Source organism: Pristiophorus japonicus, chromosome 10 (assembly GCF_044704955.1).
Source record: "Pristiophorus japonicus isolate sPriJap1 chromosome 10, sPriJap1.hap1, whole genome shotgun sequence".
Lineage (NCBI taxonomy): Eukaryota > Metazoa > Chordata > Chondrichthyes > Pristiophoridae > Pristiophorus > Pristiophorus japonicus.
In genome coordinates this window covers 199,621,766-199,641,655 of record NC_091986.1, presented here as the reverse complement: position 1 = coordinate 199,641,655, position 19,890 = coordinate 199,621,766, and the positions used below count along the sequence as shown (strand labels likewise).

The window sequence follows — 19,890 nt, the reverse complement described above, 5'->3', positions numbered from 1 at the left end:
CTAAATAAAAAAGATAACTCATACTTACCCATTTCTCTCAGTTCTTCATTTGCTGAATGTAACCAGTAAATGTCCACATCATCCAAGTCGTAACGGCACATAGTGTCTGCGAGTTCCAGGATGTTAGCATATCCGGGGTCTGAGGGTTCGGAGGTGGAGCAGCGGATATACTTCCGTGGTTTCGTAAATAAAGTCTCCTTCACCTTTTCTACAATAACCCTAAAAACAATCGAACATAAAAATCATACACAGGAATAGAATCAATTCAGTACAGTTATTCCCACATGCATTTAAACTTTACAGCGAACATTTTACTAGACAAGAGTGTAAAACGGTTAGAATTTCCATTTTCAGCACCAACGCCCGAATCTTAGCGGCATTCCGATGGTTGCGTCTTTAGAACCGCCGGAACACCGCTAACTCCATTTCTGCGATTTTTGCAAGTCTGAGGTCGGCGGTGGCGGAATTGGGTTGGTAGCGTTGCTCTCCCTGCGTTGGCGATCTGCTTCTCTGTGTAAAGGCAAGTACGCCCCCATCAACGAGCTTCTCTCTCTCTTCTCTGCGCATGCACGGACATTCTCCCACGATTCTGGGGATCAAGGGTGACTGCGCATGCGCAGAGAAGAGAGAGGCTCGTTGCTAGTGGAGAGGAGAGCGCAGTGGAGAGAAGTCAGAGGAGAAATAAGCATTTGCATTGTATTTAAAATATACTAATATATATATATATATATTAATACAAATAATATAAATACTGTATAAACAATTTATAAATATAAAAATAAAATATGCAAGGAGGAGAGATGGAGGTGGAGAGGTAGATAGGTGGGAGGGGGAGGGCTGTGCAGTTTTCAGAGGAGGCGCAGGAATGCACGAGGTGGAGGCTCGTTGGGAGCAATTAACCCGGGGTGCATGTGGAAAACCCACACTAATCGTCCACCAAAGAATCTGGCGAGAGATCGCAGAGGCGATGTCATCTGCCTCGCCCGTCATGCGGCGCCAAACTAGTGCTGCAAACGTTGGAATATTGTTGGGTCGGTGAGAGTAATAACTTTCATCATGCACTGACTAAATCTTAATGTACTGCCACATTTAATTATGTTATAAAGCTAGGTGTCACGCATTATTCCCATCATCGCTCTCATTGCACTAGTCTTCTGTACCTTGTTGTGTTCATCATGCAACACCTGCATCCTAAATGGTACATAAATGCTGCATTCATTGATGAAAGGACTGGGGATGGATAATTGGGAATGTCTATCAATGTGTTCCATAATAGTAGCTGTGAAATTTGTTTACACATAAGCTTTTGTCACCTTTGCAGAAAAAAAAAAGTTAGCCAGCAATAGGGCAGAGCTCCGTAAGACGGGCGGAGGTCCACCGAAAACGGTTGGATCTAGAGGAGCATGCTGCTGCCCCGACGGGTGCCCATGATCGCACCGCCACATGTGTTGGTGCTGAACCGGTACTCATGGAGGGCAAGTCATGCATAATCCTCGGGCTGTACTGCGGTCATGTAATTCAATGTTATGTCAAGATAATGTAGAATGTAATGCTGGGAACACTAAATGTTGTTAGCTCTAACATGAATTTTTGGCTGATCACATTCTGCCAACTGGAATGCAACATACTGTTTGGGACTCGTGTTTTTGTGATGTCATGCAGTTTCGTCTACTCTGCTTATGACAGTTTCATGTAATGATTCTCGGTAATATATGATGCAGCGGTGTTGCTCCTCTGCATAAGCCTGCGCAACGTGAAGTATACTCATGTCACCTCTGACCTCACCCCTCCCTCCTCTCCCCTGCCACTAACCATTATTATATTTTACAGTTGCACAGGAGAAGCCGCCTGCCCCTTCCAGAGAGGACTTATTAGAGGAAGAGACGGTGGAAGAGACGGCAGAAGAGATGGACATGGCAGGACTTGAAAGGCCCTTTCTACCTGCGGCCACCGGTTCCTCGTCAGAATTCAACGTTCCTGGATTCCGGTCCAAGGAAGTGGGACCAAGCGGAATGCCGCGGCGCACACCGACCCCCATGTTGAATCCGCAGCGGCTGATCCAGCAAGGTAGGCATGCTGCAAGATAGGCAGATGCGAATCTGGACATGGTGTGACTGTCTCGGACAAACATTGATGCGAGTCGAGAGCTCCCACAGGCCATTGCTGGGTTGTCCGCCAACATTGCCGCTTTATCAGAGGACAATCGGAGGACATGGCGGAGCTGATTGCAGCGGTGAGGGAGAATAACCAGTCCGTCAATGCCAATGCTATGCGACAATCGATGGTCCTGGGATATGGCACTGCACTCCAAGGTGCCATACCACCAATGGCGACAGCACCTGATCGTCGGGAGGAAGTACTTTCTAACTTTGAAGACGGGTCCTCAACAACCCCAGCTTCTACAGACCCCACACACATAGCACTGCCATTGTCGCCCTCCCCTCAGCAGCTGCGCTCGAGGTGCTCTGCTGCACAACATCCTGGTCCTGATGTGGGCAGGGCCAGGGTACTAATAAAGCGAGGAGGAAGGCAGGGCCAAGGGTCGAAGGGCGGGGAGGAAAGGTAGCTGCAGGTAGAATCCTAGGAAGATGGGGAGGGGAGGTGCTGCTTTTACTGATTGCTGTTGACAATGTTTTGGTTTGTAAAAATATCTGAAAAATAATTTATTATTTTATTTGTTATAAAGTTAGAATTTCAAATTACAACATTTATAAAAAAATATATATTCGACTGAACCATTCTTGTGCAGTGTCTCACTCACTTTTGGGAAAAATGAGGAGTAACAATCATTGTAAGGGTTACATACATGGCCATACAAGGGTGAAATTTAACTCAACGTTCAAGCAAAGTGTTCATTTACGAGCTGCTTACGTTACAGTTGCTAAAGCACCACTAGGTTTCCCCTGTGGTGTCGTGGGGGGGGGGGGGGGAAAAGGGGGGTGAGGGCAGATGGCATGGGTTCATCGCCAGGCTCCTCGATGTCCCCGAGGTGGTCTGGCAATCCCATCTGGCAATTCCTGTCCCCTCTTGATGGCTAAGCTGTGCAACATGCAACACACCACACCACCTCGCCGACACTCGGCCTACTTCCTTTGCGGCCTGCCGACACTTCAGGCCTGCCCGGGGTGTCGCCGACCTCCTCCACCCACCACGGGTCGCCGACCTCCCCTCATCCGCCAAAATCCCTTACTTGGCACAGGCCAGGTCTCGAGGATGCCGGATAAGGGAGGTTCAACCTGTACAAGCAGTGCTCCCTGTAATTTCACTGAGGGCAAGTCGTCTCCTCAAGAGTCTGCGTCCTACTTGATTGGGCATATAGTGCTCTTCAACGAACCTTCTTCCAGCTCTATCCTGCATCATGTAAGTAGTTAGCAATATTGGCACTGAAAGTACTGGCCCCCCATTTCTTTTAAAGTACTCAAAAATGTTCAGATGCCCACAAAGTTTGAATTAAAGTCAATGTTATTATTATCCTAAATATAATCAAAATCCCTTAAACTATTCCAGAAATCACTCACAAATCAATTCCAGGCTGCTGGCAACTTGACACAGCCTTTTCCTCCAAAATAGATGATTTTCAAAGATTTTCAAAGATGGAGGCATAATGCTGGGATAAGGCATGTTTAGTATGTAAAAAATGAGCGGTACATTTCTCCAGCGATAGCAGGCGGTAAAAACAGGCGATGCGGCAAATTTCACGCTAGGAGTGAAGTTTGTGCGTTTTTTGGGTGGTAGAAGTGGGCGGGCCATCTCCAGCAACACCAATGGTAATTGAATGACGAAATTACTGCTGCGATATTCGGGCAGTAATTGCCATAGTCGGGCGGTAAATGGGTGGGCTAAGTGGAAATTCTAGCAAGTCTTTTCCCTGAATTCATTTTCAATTCTTCAGGGAAAATGTTGTACAGCATGTAATCTCACTCTGAAGGCGGCTACTATTCCAATGTATGAAGTGTCACTGGATATAAACGGCTCTCACACTCACTCACTCAATGGGACCGGACCGCTTCGGGTGGGGGTTGTTGCTATGTGTTTTTCAATTCTTTTACTGTGTCCGGACATCTGCTGCACCGATTTCCATACCTGCGCCGCCGACTACTCAACTCTAGGGAAGCTTTTTCAGCAGAGGTCACATATGCTGGCCTAAGCAGAACTGGAGTAACTCTCAGCTGGCCAATTGGCATAGGTGGCTGGTTCCATCCCCTTTGGCTGAAAAAACTCATAACTAAGTTACACTGGTGCAAATTGATTGTGGAAACTGTAGTTTTTCCAACTTAGGCCAAAAAGAGCAGCCTGCTCCAAAAAAACGCGCAAATCACTGGGAAAAATTTAGCCCATAGGGCTAGAATTTCCAAAAAATCCACCATCACCAGATTGCCGCCTTAAGATTCTCAAATCATCACCGTCGAAAAATTCCATTAAAGAGAGAAAAATCCGCCCAGCAAAAAAAAAAAATGGACCTTACACTCAGATTCTCGGCGGAAAATGGTATCTTGGGCCGATTGGGCAGTTCTTTTTTAAAAAAAGGGTGACAATTACTACAATTTACACCAAGTCTGCGGGGTGGGCCGAGGAGGAGAAAAACAAAATATATATATATATATTTTTTATAAACGTAAAATTAAAAACAGAAACATTCTCAGGACCCTTTTCACTTAAATCACTGCAAGAGAATTTTAAAACAATTATTAAAAACCCATTTTAAAAAAATTAACAGGGTTACTTACCGACCACCAGCTCCACTGCTTCTCGTAGGCGTTTTTCCCCCCCAAACTTACCGATAGGTCACCGCTGAGCCAAAAATCGATGGCGGTCTATGGACAGTGCACGCCAGCGGTCCGCTCCCTAGCGGCACTTCAAAATCACCGGTGGAACACAGCTGTGGAAATTTGCGCCGACCTAGTTCTCACCCAAAACGACCAATACTGCCAAGAAACCGGGTGGCGATGCACTGGAAATTCTAGCCCATACAAACTATTACACTTGGCTATTTTCTAAATACTAAATATTGCTTTCGCCATGAAAATAGAGCCCAAGGCTTTTGAATCACTGCCGTCTGCACTATCACGGGAACGGCATTAGTTAAGAATGGGGTCATTATTCATGAGTACAAAGGAAGAACAGTCAGAAGCAGATCTATGGAATTTTTGTAGGGGGGGTAATGAGGGTTACATTGCAAATAAGATTTTTCAATTTGGAAACAGCAATTTCCCTCTCCAGACAGCACGTTACATTGATGAGTTCTGTGTAAAGTTTTAACATCTATTCAAACATAGAAAATAGGTGCAGGAGTAGGCCATTCGGCCCTTGGAACCTGCACCGCCATTCAATAAGATCATGGCTGATCATTCCCTCAGTACCCCTTTCCTGCTTTCTCTCCATCCCCTTGATCCCCTTAGCCGCAAGGGTCATATCTAACTCCCTCTTGAATATATCCAATGACCTGGCATCAGCAACTCTCTGCGGCAGGGAATTCCACAGGTTAACAACTCTCTGAGTGAAGAAGTTTCTCCTCATCTCAGTCCTAAATGGCCTACTCCTTATCCTAAGACTGTGTCCCCTGGTTCTGGACTTCCCCAACATCGGGAACAATCTACCCGCATCTAACCTGTCCTGTCCCGTCAGAATCTTGTATGTTTCTATAAGATCCCCTCTCATCCTTCTAAACTCCAATGTATAAAGGCCCAGTTGATCCAGTCTCTCCTCATATGTCAGTTCTGCCATCCCTGGAATCAATCTGGTGAACCTTCGCCGCACTCCCTCAATAGCAAGAACGTCCTTCCTCAGATTAGGAGACCAAAACTGAACACAATATTCTAGGTGAGGCCACACAATGCCCTGTACAACTGCAGTAAGACCTCCCTGCTCCTATACTCAAATCCCCTAGCTATGAAGGCCAACATACCATTTGCCTTCTTCACCACCTGCTGTACCTGCATGCCAACTTTCAATGATTGATGAACCATGACCAGGTCTCGTAGCACCTCCTCTTTTCCTAATCTGCCGCCATTCAGATAATATTCCGTCTTCGCGTTTTAGCTGTCAGCTTTAGCTGTCAGAACACTCTCACGGTCACTCATTTTACAAAATAATTACAGATGCGACAGGCCATTTGGCCTATATTTGCTCGCTCAGCTAGAATGACCCGAAAATCCTCCATTGCAGCATCCAAATGGTTCTTAAATTGATTCCAGGTTTTTTGTCTCCATTACTACACTCAAGATTGCATTCCATGTATTGATCATTTTTTGTTTGAAGATAAACTTCCAGATAATTCTAAATTTTCCATTAACTAGTTTGAACCGGTGACCCTTTTCCTACTCTTACAATTTAATTTAAAGCAACTTGCTGGATTTAGCTTTTCCATATGATTTACAATCTCGTATACCTCTATCGCCTCTCGGACTTCTCCTTTCAAGGCTGAAAGGCCCAAATTTTTCCAATCTTTGTTCACCACAGACCTATACAACTAGGGATCTGCCTTGTGGCTCTTATTTGCAATGCCTCCAGGGTTTGAGTGCCTCCCTTACGTCTCCGTGACCAGAAATAGACAGCACTCGAGGTGTGGTCTGACCAGCACTATGCACTTTGATCATGATTTTCTCTGACTTGTATTCTACTGTTTAGCTTGCATAGTGCATTACTCTACTGGATGTTTTGAATGTCAAGTCCATTAAGACTCCTGGGTATTTTTCTAAGTTCATCCGTAGCTATTTCAACACCATTCAAGTAGTACTTGCATTGGCCATTTTGCCTTACAGTATTTTACATTTGTCGGTATTAAATTTAATTTGCCGTGGTTCTGCCCACGTGCATATTTTATCCAGGTCATTCTGCAATTTCTCAACTGCTTCCTCCGATTCTATTGTTCATACTAGTTTGGCACCGCCTTATCAATTTTCACTGGGTTTCTGAGTTCAGGTCACTGATGCAAATTAGAAACAATATGTGGGGCACCTCACTCATTACTTCCTCCCATCCCAATATAACTCCTCAATCACGTACCCATTATTGCTATAGCCCTAACTTCCAGGTTAAAGCTTCTAATGTGCAGCTTATTTATCCCCCCCTCAGATCGTCCCGTGCCACATACCATGTCCAGACCAAGCAGGTGATCTGCTCACTTTCTGTTGGGTTATGAGCAAAATCAATTTCTGAGTGAATGGAATCAACATTTGCAAGAAGCTATTAGGAAGACACCAATATGCAATGTCCACTAAACTCATTAGCACAAAAGTGTATTTGTAGTTTTGACTTATTAGTTGCCAGACACCTGTAACAATCAAATGGGAAGGAGAGAAGTATTCTTTTTGAAAAACAGCCATTACCTGACGGATGGATCTGGAATTGTTTCTGGACTAGCTGGAACCTGAACTCCTTTTTCCCACTCCTGCTTCCATTGATCAGCCAAGAGATAGTATTCATCCTGGTTCACATGGTGAGAGTCTGGAATCTTCATGGCACTGATGAGATCCTTCCTGAATACCTACAAAATCAAAACAAAATATTTAAACGAACATTAAAGAGGTTGCCACAGTGTGTTGGGGCAGAAACACACTGTTATGTCATGGCAAGAATCTGGTTCACATGGCTAGTCAACAAGAGTGTCGTCCAAGGTAGCTCCTGTGCACTATCCATCCAGTGGTTAAATACAGAGCAGGATAAACAGTGGCATTGGAGTAGATCATTCACCATCTCAGCCGGGGAGAACACAAGAGTGGAAGGTGAGAGAAATGTGCACATGCATAATCTACACCCTTTACCGAAAACAAAAACACTGGAACAAACTGACAACCTTTGCCAACATATTTTTTTTTAATGTTCAATGACAAGTTACGTTTTCTGAATTTGTCCAATGTCAACACAGATTCAGATTAAGAAACCTGAATGGTAATTTCATTCACTAATCTTGCTTTGTCCTGACTTTTAATTCTCTAGTGAGAAAACACATGATAAAGACAGTGATGGATGTTAGTGATTGCATTGGATTCAATTTTATTTATGCAAATAAACAAGGCTAAAGTACATTAGCCAGAGTATTCAGGTTTAGGTGTAAATGAGTCCACTCTCCATGTAAAACAGTGATGCAGTTAGGAACAGGAGGCGGCCATTCAGCCCCTTGGGTCTGCTCCACCATTCAATTAGATCATAGCTGATCTACACTTCAACTCTATTTTCCCACCTATGCTCCATATCCCTGGATACCTTTAGCTAACAAAATCTATCAATCTCAATAGCTCCAATTGTCCTAGTATTTTACAGCCTTCCTGGGTGGGTGGTGGTGGGGGGGGGGGAGAAAAATAAAGAGTGCTCCAAATTTCTACTACTCAGTGTGGAAAAAGTGCTTCCTGACTTCATTCCTGAATGGCTTGGCTTTACATTTAAGATTGCGCCACCTTGTTCTTGATTACTCCACCAGGGGAAATAGTTTTTCCATATGTAACCTATCAAATCCTTTTAACATTTTAAACACCTCAATCAGATCACCCCCTCAATCTCGCACTCAAGGGGAATACAAGCTAAGTGTATGCAGCCTGATCACACAATGTAACCCTCTAAGACATGACATCACTCGAGTGAATCTACCTTGCAGCCCCAGTTCTAACAGCAATCAGTGGAATCAACTGTTTATACGTAGATTTAACTCACATCTTAGCAGGAAACTTACCAGAATTATATTTTTCTTTTATAGGGGAAACTATGGATCACCTTTAGCCCTCTGGGTTTTGGTTTCTTGTGGTTGTCAAACAAAAAATTCTGCAAGCTGCAGAAGCCTTCCGTGATTTCTATTATAAGTTTACTGGAGCCTGCGTGTGAAAAGCTAATCTCCCAGGGACAGCGTGTGCTTTTCCTGCAATTTACTTTAGGAAGAGATCTCCAGGGCTCAGTGTAGGCTTACATGCATACACATGAAATAAAAAACTCAGGATCTACTTTCCATGCAGTGAACATCCAGTATTTTTTTGATTTTTACAAATGAGAGTTTGTAATGTCTTTTAGCTCTGAAGTACTAACCTCTGCAGGCTTCTTCTTCCCACTTGCTGAGGCATGCTGGTCACTCCTATACTTGGAATGGGAGGACCACGACGTTGAAGGACCTATGCATAAAGTTACAATAACACAACATAAAATTGAGAATAAGATATAAGTCAGCAAAAGACCACACAGTCCAAGATCCAATTGAAATATGTTACAAAAGCAGTATTACGGCAGTTTGACGGAACCAAAACTCTACAAGAGATCAGAACTTGCCAGTTACTTTATACACTAATTAAAATGTACAATATTACCCTTCATGCAGAGCTTTCTATAAGGTTCGCATTGCATGATAATGATTAATGTGCAAAATATAGCATCAAACAGGAAGGGCATTGCGCAACACACACAATTGTTATACCTACATTATAATCTTCCAGCATACAATTTGTGTATACAATAATCTGATATACTCAACACTAACAGGGAAGTTTGGTAAACGTTATCAAATTTAAATTAGGGTAATCAGTTCCTCATTTACTATACATCTCACTAATGTTCTTCAGTGAAGGAAACCTGCTATTCTTACCTGGTCTGGGCTAAGTGTGACTCCAGTCCAAACTATGTGATTGATTTATTACTTCCCTCAGAGCAACTAGAGGCAGGCAATAAATGCTGCTTTATTAGTGTCAAGCTCAGCCTCAAGAACAAATAGGACAAAGAAACTCCTTGAACAGAGGGATTGAGTGTTAATCCCAGGTTTGACTGGCCGTCAAACATGTTGCAGAGTCTGCATTTCAATAGTCTGGGCTAGATCATATGCAGGAGACAGGAAACAGTAGGGACAGGGATGGTTGTTTATCAAATGTGTTCCCTGGCACATCATCCAGAGATGCCCATGGGCCAAATAACTCAATCACCACAGATTCCTTTAATTTGGAAGACTGCAGGTGATAAGTCAGTACAAATATGGCAACACCTCCTTGCTTTGAGTATTTTTCTCCCCTAGAACATTTTGATCAATTTAGATCTTTTTTCAAGTAATTGGTAACTTATGAGGACTTTCTGAAACACTGTATATTGGCTCAGCAAAGTAGCATCTCTCAAGCTAACATTTCTACGTTCACACAACTACCTTTATGCTTCACTCACTCGCAAGGATGCACATTAGTGCCAAATTTGAAGGCAGATTTTAAAACGGGGATTCACTTCCAAGGTGAACCAAAATGAGCATCCAAACTCATATCATGCAGTACTCTGGCATAATAAATATAGATGTAACATCTAGGAGGTCTTAAGCGGACGAAAAACAGATTGCCATAGCATCATAAAGGTACACATGGATAGGATAGTTAAAACAATACCGTCATCTTACTTACTCTCATTGTCTGAACTGTCACTGCTGCTCAAATGTCTGTTGCGTTTCATCCTGTCATGTCCTTTAAGGAAAGGAAGAGGTTCAGTTTTCTAATTCTATGTCTCAAATACAATCTTGATTCAAGCCCAGGGATCTTTAAATATACAAATTCAACTTACCATAAATTCTAAGTATATGCACATACTAATTCAATATTATAGAGCTGGCGCTGAATCCATCATCTACATAAATTAGCTCTACAAAAAGGAAAAAAAGTTCCAATCAGTAAACATTTTACATCATTGAAGTTTCAGGATTTACACACATACTTCAAAGACTGTTGCGAGTCGGCCAACATTGGTGCCACAGTACTGCCCAATACTGAAACAATGTCAGAACTCATTTGATAGCCTAATAGGAGAAATCTGATATGAAATTGCCCAATTATATGCACTCACTGCCAGATCAGGCTGGACCACAAAGCAGTATCGGGTCCTGCTCTTGTCTGCCAAAATTGCTCACTATTCCAGAATAATTCTGGAGTGCAAAGATAAACCAGGGTTTCTATTCTCCACTGCTAACCGTCTTCTTAAACACTCTCTCCCTTGTCTCCTCCACCCTTCCCTCCGACAATAAGTGTGAGGAGCTCATGGACTTCTTGAGACGATCCGTTCAGCTGCCTCCGTCGTTTCCTTCCCCTAGCTCACCGGGCCAAATGACCTCTGAGGATCACCCCCCCTCCCTTGCCCTGACCTCACATCTTTCTCCAGTTTCTCCCTAATCTCCCCATATGAACTCTCTGGGCTCATCCTGCCCATGAGACCCACTTCCTGCTCCCTCGACCCTATTCCCACCAAACTGCCGACCGCCCATCTTCCTTTTCTTGTTCCCATGTTAAGTGACATTGTTAATGGTGTTCTCTCCTCAGGTGCTGTCCCCCTCTCCCTCAAATCTGCTGTCATCACCCCTCTCCTTTTTAAAAAACAACCCTTGACTCTTCTGTCCTTGCAAACTACTGCCCCATTTCCAACCTTCCTTTCTTCTATGTCCTTGAACGTGTTGTCGCCTCCCAAATCCGTGCCCATCTTTCCCGCAACTCCATGTTTGAATCCTTCCAATTGGGTTTCCGCCCCAGTACTGAAACGCCTCTCATCAAAATCACAAATGACATCCTTTGTGACTGTGACAAAGGCAAACTATCCCTCTCCATCCTTCTTGACATGTCTGCAGCCTTTGACACAGTTGACCATTCCATCCTTCTTCAACGCCTCTCCAGCTGGGTGGTACTGCATTCGCCTGGTTCTGTTTTTATCTATAATGGGAGCCCGAGAATCGTCTCCAACGGCTTCTCTTCTGGCTCCTGCGTCATTATCCCTGGTGTCCCCCAAGGATCTATCCTTGGCCCCCTCCTATTTCTCACCAATGTCCAGCTGGGTGGGACTGCACTTGCCTGGTTCCATTCTTATCAATCTAATGGTAACCAGAAAATCTCCTGCAATTACTTCTCTTCCCACTCTCTCATCGTTATCTCTGGTGACTCCTAAGCATCTGTCCTTGGCCCCCTGTTATTTCTCATTTATATGTTACCCCTTGGCGACATCATCCGAAAACATGGAACCACGCCCAGCTCGACCTCTCCACCATTTCTCTCAGCCCCTGTTTGGTCTCTAAATTGTCAGATTGCTTGTCCAACATCCAATACTGGATGTGCAGAAATTTTCTCCAATTAAATATTGGGAAGACTAAAGCCATTATCTTTGGTCCCCGCCACAAACTGCGTTCCCTAACCACTGACTCCATCCTTCTCCCTAGCATCAATCTGAGAGTGAACAAGCCTGTTCGCAACCTGAAATTTGACCCTGAAATTAATTTCCAGCCACATATCCGCGGCATAAAACTGCCTTTTTCCACCTCTAACATTGTCTGCCTCCGCCCCTGCCTCAGCTCTTCTGCTGCTGAAACCGTCATTCATACCTTTGTTACCTCTAGACTTGACTACTACAACTCACTCCTGGCCGGCCTCCCACATTCTACACTACGTAAACTTCAGGTCATCCAAAACTCAGTGTACTAACTTGCACCAAGTCACAGTCGCGATCACCCATCACCCCTGTGCTTTCTGACCTACATTAGCTCCCGGTTAAGCAATGCCTCGATTTCAAAATTCTCGTCCTTGTTTACAAATCACTCCATGGCCTTGCCCCTCCCTATCGCAACCCCACAAGATGTCTGCGCTCCTTAAATTCTGACCTCCTTGAACATCCATCATTATAACTGCTTAACCATCGTGCCTTCAGCTGTTTGGGCCCTGCGCTCTGGAACTCCTTCCCTAGACCTCTCCGCCTCTCTTTATTTCTTTTAAGACATTCCTTAAAACATACCTCTTTAAACAAGCTTTTGGTCATCTAAATTTCTTCTTTGTGGCTCGGTGTCAAATGTATCTGTTTTGTCTTGTAACACTGTTGTCAAGCGCCTTGGGACATTTTACTACATTTAAGACGCTATATAAATAAAAGTTGTTATTATTATCTACATATTGTCCCGTGGCAACTTCATCCAAATACAGTGTCAGTTTCCGCATTTATGCTGATGGCACCCAGCTCTACCTCACCAGCACTTCTCTTGACCACTCCGCAGTCTCTATAAAGTGTCAGACTGGTTGTCCGACATCCAGTTCTGGATGAGCAGAATTTTTCTCCAATTAAATAATCGGGAAGCCCAAAGCCATTGCTTTTGGTCCCCATCACAAACTCCGTTCCCCAGCCACTGACTCCATCCCTCTTCCCAACATCTGTCTGAAGCTGGACCACATTGTTCGCAAACTTGGTGTCATATTTAACCCTGAAATGGGCTTTCGACCACATATCTGCAGCATAACTAAAATCGCCTAGTTCCATCTCCGTACCATCGCCTGTCTCCACCCTTGCCTCAGCTCATCTGCTGCTGAAACTCTCATCCATGCCTTTGTTACCTCTAGACTTGACTGTTCCAACACAATCTTGGCTGGCCTCCCACATTCTATCCTAAGTAAAGTAGAGGTGATCCAAAACTCAGCTGCCCGTGTCCTAACTTGCACCAAGTCCTGCTCACCCATCACCCCTGTGCACGCTGACCTACATTGGCTCCCGGTTAAGCAACGCCTCGATTTTAAAATTCTCATTCTTGTTTACAAATCCCTCCATGGCCTCGCCCCTCCCTATCTCTGTAATCTCCTTCAACCCTACAACCGCCCGAGATATCTGCGCTCCTCTAATTCTGTCCTCTTGAGCATCCCTGATTATAAATCGCTCAATCATTGGTGGCCATGCCTTCTGATGCCTTGGCACTAAGCTCTGGAATTCCCTGCCTCAACCTCTCCAGCTCTCTTTCCTCTAAGACACTCCTTAAAACCTACCTCTTTGACCATGGTTTTTGTCACCTGCCCTAATTTCTCCTTATGTGGCTCGGTGTCAAATTTGTTTGTCACATAATACACCTGTGAAGCGCTGTGGGACATTTTATTACGTTAAAGGCCCTATATAAATACTTGCAATAATTCCTTGCAGATGACATTTAAATAAAAAGTTACTAATGTTTGGTTTCCTCCCATTGTGAGGAGAACCTAGCACTTTGACTGTTGTACACTTACGTTGATTCTCACCTAATTAATTAATTTTTTTAAATGTCCTCCGCTGCTTCTCATGAAGGTGCTCAGGTATATTTTCATGGCTGCTCTCTGGTAACTCGGGCAATTCTCATTTGTGAGCATAGATAATGAGAGTGCAGGGTACTCGTGGGCCACCATGGGCTAATTCAATCCTATCTAACTTGCTGTCTACACCCACCCACTTTCCAGCAGGAAGTCAACAGATAGGAGTGGAAATCCTGCATATTGTACTTTGCCCAGGGTGGGGAGGGCAGTGAGGCCAGTTGGCAGATCCCAATTGTTGCCACGACTGAAGTCAATTAACTTGGCATAGACCAATTGAGCGGAGAACCATGCTGATATGAGTCAGCTCCACAGAGACTTTACTAATGGGGCCAACAGGGAACTAAATCTTCTTTTTAAACATGTTGCACTTTATGATCAGTATAAATCTAACTCTGAAAATATTCACATTTCTGTACAGGATGATTATTCATTGAGCCTCTACTGGAGTGTGCAGGTCTGTAGATGTTGGGTGAAGAGAGATTGTGCTTGGCCGAAATGTCCCACCAAAATAAGATAGGCTGGAGATCACTCACTGCTTAACATTTGTGAATAATGGACAGACATAGGAGGCTGCTGGCACTTGCAGCATGAATCAGTTTTGCTTTGGAGAAATAGAAGGGAAAAATAAGTTTGAATGCTTACACATGTAGATACACAAGATTTTCATTTGCACAAATTTGGATAACTTGCCTATTGTTGTCGTGCATGTTACTGTCAGCCTCGTGAATGGAAATAAGAGACTTATTTTGCAAGAAACCATCTTCAATGCGTGTGTTTTCCAGCAAGTTACTGTATAGTGCTCAGGAGTTAGGAATCCTGGCTTATTTCTCTACGCCGCCCCTCCACTCCCTTCCTTCTGCTTTTTCCCTGAGATACTGTGGCCAGTTGTAATGTAATTTACCTGCTGCCTCACTGATCAGTGAACACAACACAGACTGAGCGTCGAATCGAAGACCTGGCTGATTGTTGTTGCATCAGAGGAGTTTATTCACAACAGCATTAGATTTTATGACAACTTCACGATTGTTGATTCTTAACATCATTGTGTCACCATTGTCCAAGGCTGTGTTTGTAGTTTAAGTTAAATGTCTTTTAGCTGACAGGAAAATACAGAACCGGAAACGAGTCTAATCCCTTGAGCCAGACCCCAAAACTAATAGCTTTCTCTTGCCTACTCTCTTATACCTATGCAATTTTTACACACCATCTTCTTCCCAGTGCCCTTCGTTCCACATGTTCATCACCAGCTATGTGAAATAGTTGAATCTAAATGATCAACTATTGCACCTTCCCTCTTCTAAGCTTAAGCTCATGCTCCTGGTTTAGAGTTTTTTACAATCTTGAGCATGCTATTGGATTCAGTTTATTTATTTCCTTAACTATGCTTGAATAATTTGTTCCCCGAGCTGTCATTTCTCCAGAGGAAACCATCCCAGGCTCTTCAACATCTCCCTATAACTGAAATGTCTTCAGCTAGTTAACAGTTTAATTGCCGTATTCAACATTGCACTCAGTACCTAAATATCCTTCCTGTGATATTACATAGAAAATAGGTGCAGGAGTAGGCCATTCGGCCCTTCGAGCCTGCACCGCCATTCAATAACATCATGGCTGATCATTCCTTAAGTACCTCTTTCCTGCTTTCTCTCCATACCCCTTGATCCCCTTAACCGTAAGGGCCATATCTAACTCCCTCTTGAATATATCCAATGAACTGGCACGAACAACTTTCTACGGCAGGGAATTCCACAGGTCAACAACTCTGAGTGAAGAAGTTGCTCCTCCATCTCAGTCCTAAATCGCCTACCCCTTATCCTAAGACTATGTCCCCTGGTTCTGGACTTGCCCAACATTGAGAACATTCTTCCCACATCTAACCTGTCCAGTCCCGTCAGAATCTTATGTTTCTGTGAGATCCCCTCTCATCCTTCTAAACACCAGTGAATAAAGGCCCAGTTGATCCAGTCTCCCCTCATATGACAGCCCAGCCATCCCTGGAATCAGTCTGGTGAACCTTTGCTGCACTCCCTCAATAGCAAGAACGTCCTTCCTCAGATTAGGAGACCAAAACTGAACACAATATTCCAGGTGAGGCCTCACCCAAGGCCCTATACAACTGCAGTAAGACCTCCCTGCTCCTATATTCAAATCCCCTAGCTATGAAGGCCAACATACCATTTGCCTTCTTTACCACCTGCTGTACCTGCGTGCCCACTTTCAGTGACTGATGAACCATGACACCCAGGTCTCGTTGCACCTCCCCTTTTTCTAATCTGCCTCCATTCAGATAATATTCTGCCTTTGTGTTTTTGCCCCCAAAATGGATAACCTCACATTTATCCACATTACACTGCATCTGCCATGCATTTGCCCACTCACCTAATCTGTCCAAGTCACCCTGCAGCCTCTTAGCGTCCTCCTCACAGCTCACACCGCCACCCAGTTTAGTGTCATCTGCAAACTTGGAGATATTACACTCTATTCCTTCATCCAAATCGTTAATGTATATTGTAAAGAGCTGGGGTCCCAGCACTGAGCCCTGCGGCACCCCACTAGTAACTGCCTGCCATTCCAAAAAGGACCCGTTTATCCCGACTCGCTGCTTCCTGTCTGCCAACCAATTCTCTATCCATGTCAGTACATTACCCCCAATAGCATGCGCTTTGATTTTGTACACCAATCTCTTGTGCGGGACCTTGTCAAAAACCTTTTGGAAGTCCAAATATTCCACATCCACTGGTTCTCCCTTGTCCACTCTACTAGTTACATCCTCAAAAAAATTACAGAAGGTTCGTCAAGCATGATTTCCCTTTCATAAATCCATGCTGACTCGGTCCGATCCTGTCACTGCTTTCCAAATGTGCTGCTATTTCATCCTTAATGATTGATTCCAACATTTTCCCCACTACTGATGTCAGGCTAACCGGTCGATAATCAGCCGATTTCGCTCTCCTTTTTTAAAAAGTGGCGTTACATTAGCTACCCTCTAGTCCATAGGTACTGATCCAGAGTCAATAGATTGTTGGAAAAAGATCACCAATGCATCCACTATTTCTAGGGTCACTTCCTTAAGTACTCTGGGATGCAGACTATCAGGACCCAGGGATTTATCGGTCTTTAATCCCATCACTTTCCCCAACACAATTTCCTGCCTAATAAGGATATCTTTCAGTTCCTCATGCTCATTAGACCACTGTCCCCTAGTATATTCGGAAGGTTATTTGTATCTTCCTTTGTGAAGACAGAACCGAAGTATTGGTTCAATTGGTCTGCCATTTCTTTGTTCCCCATTATAAATTCACCTGAATCCGACTGCAAGGGACCTACGTTTGTCTTTACTAATCTTTTTCTCTTCACATATTTATAGAAGCTTTTGCAGTCAGTTTTTATGTTCCCTGCTAGCTTCCTCTCGTACTCGATTTTCCCCCTCCTAATTAAACCCTTAGTCCTCCTCTGTTGAATTCTAAATTTCTCCCAGTCCTCGGGTTTGTTGCTTTTTCTAGCCAATTTATATGCCTCTTTCTTGGTTTTAACACTACCCTTAATTTCCCCTGTTAGCCATGGTTGAGCCACCTTCCCAGTTTTAATTTTACTTCAGACAGGGATGTAAAATTGCTGAAGTTCATCCATGTGATCTTTAAATGTTTGCCATTGCTTATCCACCGTCAACCCTTTAAGTATCCTCTGCCAGTCTATTCTAGCCAATTCACACCTCATACCGTCGAAGTTACCTTTCCTTAAGTTCAGGATCCTAGTTTCCGAATTAACTTTGTCACTCTCCATCTTAATAAGGAATTCTACCATATTATCGTCACTTTTCCCCAAAGGGCATTGCACAACAAGATTGCTAATTAGTCCCTTCTCATTACACATCACCCAGTCAAGGATGGCCAGCTCCCTGGTTGGTTCCTCGACATATTGGTCCAGAAAACCATCCCTAATACACGCCAGGAAATCCTCCTCCAATGCATTGCTACCAGTTAGGTAAGCCCAATCGATATGTAGATTAAAGTCGCCCATGATTACTGCTGTACCTTTTATTGCACACATCCCTTATTTCTTGTTTGATGCTGTCCCCAGCCTCACTACTACTATTTGGTGGTCTATACACCACTTCCACTAGCGTTTTCTGCCCTTTGGAATTCCGCAGCTCCACCCATACCAATTCCACATCATCCAGACTAATATCCTTCCTTACAATTGCATTGATTTCCTCTTTAACCAGCAAAGCCACCCCGCCTCCTTTTCCTTTCTGTCTATCCTTCCTAAATGCTGACTACCCTTGGATGTTGAGTTCCCAGCCTTGGTCACCCTGGAGCCATGTCTCCATGATGCCAATCACATCATATCCGTTAACTGCTATCTGCACAGTTAATTCATCCACCTTATTCCGAATACTCCTCGCATTAAGGCACAGAGTCTTCCGGTTTGTCTTTTTGCACACTTTGCCCCTTTTGAATCTTGCTGTAATGTGGCCCTTTTTGCTTTTTGTCTTGCCCTCCACTTTTACTATTCTCCTTTCTATCTTTTGCTTCTGCCCCCCTTCGATTTCCCTGTCTCCCTGTATAGGTTCCCATCCCCCTGCCATATTAGTTTAACTCCTCCGCAACAGCACTAGCAAACACTCCCCCTAGGACATTGGTTCCGATCCGGCCCAGATGCAGACCATCCGGTTTGTACAGGTCCCACCTCCCCCAGAACCAGTTCCAATGTCCCAGGAATTTGAATCCCTCCCTTCTGCATCATTTCTCAAGCCACGTATTCATCTGAGCTATCCTGCTATTCCTACTCTGACTAGCACGTGGCACTGGTAGCAATCCTGAGATTACTACTTTTGAAGTCCTACTTTTTAATTTAACTCCTAGCTTCCTAAAATTCATTTCGTAAGACCTCATCCCGTTTTTTTACCTATATCGTTGGTACCTATATGCATCACGACAACTGGCTGTTCACCCTCCCTTTTCAGAATGTCCTGCACCCGCTCCGAGACATCCTTGACCCTTGCACCAGGGAGGCAACATGCCATCCTGGAGTCTCGGTTGCGGCCGCAGAAACGCCTACCTATTCCCCTTACAATTGAATCCCTTATCACTATTGTTCTCCCACTCTTTTTCCTGCCCTCCTGTGCAGCAGAGCCAGCCACAGTGCCATGAACTTGACGGCTGCTGCTGCTCTCCCCTGAAGAGTCATCCCCCTCAACATTACCCAAAGCGGTGCATCTGTTTTGCAGAGGGATGACCGCAGGGGACCCCTGCACTACCTTCCCCGCACTGCTCTTCCTGTTGGTCTTCCATTCCCTATCTGGCTGTGGAGAGTACTCCAGGTGTGACTGTACTCATGACTTGTATAGAATCATCACTTCCTGGGATTGGTACTCCAACTCAAGTTGCACAGCTTTTATTATTGAGGCTATACGTTGCATGGATGGTTTTAGTGTGGTACCTATCAATAACCCCAATAGGGATCGGTGCAGGGGCCTTAACTATTTATTTACAATCTATATTAATGACTTGGATGAAGGGACCGAGTGTAATATAGCCAAGTTTGCTGATTATACAAAGATGGGTGGGAAAGCAAATTGTGAGGACACAAAATCTGCAACGGGATGTAGACAGGCTAAGTGAGTGAGCAAAAATTTGGCAGATGGAGTATAATGTGGGAAAATGTGAGATTATCCACTTTGGCAGAAATAATAAAAAAAATAAATAATAATTTAAATGGAGAAAAATTACAAAGTGCTGCAGTACAGAGGGCCATGGGGGGACCTTGTGCATGAAACACAAAAAGTTAGTATGCAGGTACAGCAAGTAATCAGGAAGGCAAATGGAATGTTGACCTTTATTGCAAAGGGGATAGAGTATAAAAG

The 19,890-nt window shown here is 44.1% G+C and overlaps 1 protein-coding gene across 2 annotated transcripts in view; it reads right to left on the bottom strand.

Moving 5' to 3' along the window:
- Positions 1-19,890, bottom strand: part of jade3 (jade family PHD finger 3) — an 82,994-nt gene that overhangs the window by 35,427 nt on the left and 27,677 nt on the right. The window contains exons 1-6 of one of the 2 annotated variants that reach the window (XM_070892491.1): positions 12,715-12,802; positions 10,513-10,590; positions 10,356-10,415; positions 9,016-9,098; positions 7,329-7,486; positions 29-219 (exon numbers count right to left, since the gene is read on the bottom strand). In XM_070892491.1, the coding sequence (XP_070748592.1) occupies positions 29-219; positions 7,329-7,486; positions 9,016-9,098; positions 10,356-10,404 (481 nt within the window). In that variant the 5' untranslated portion in view covers positions 10,405-10,415; positions 10,513-10,590; positions 12,715-12,802. Of the gene's footprint in view, positions 1-28; positions 220-7,328; positions 7,487-9,015; positions 9,099-10,355; positions 10,416-10,512; positions 10,591-12,714; positions 12,803-19,890 lie in introns of those variants that run through there. The other variant, XM_070892490.1, reaches the window with a different exon arrangement.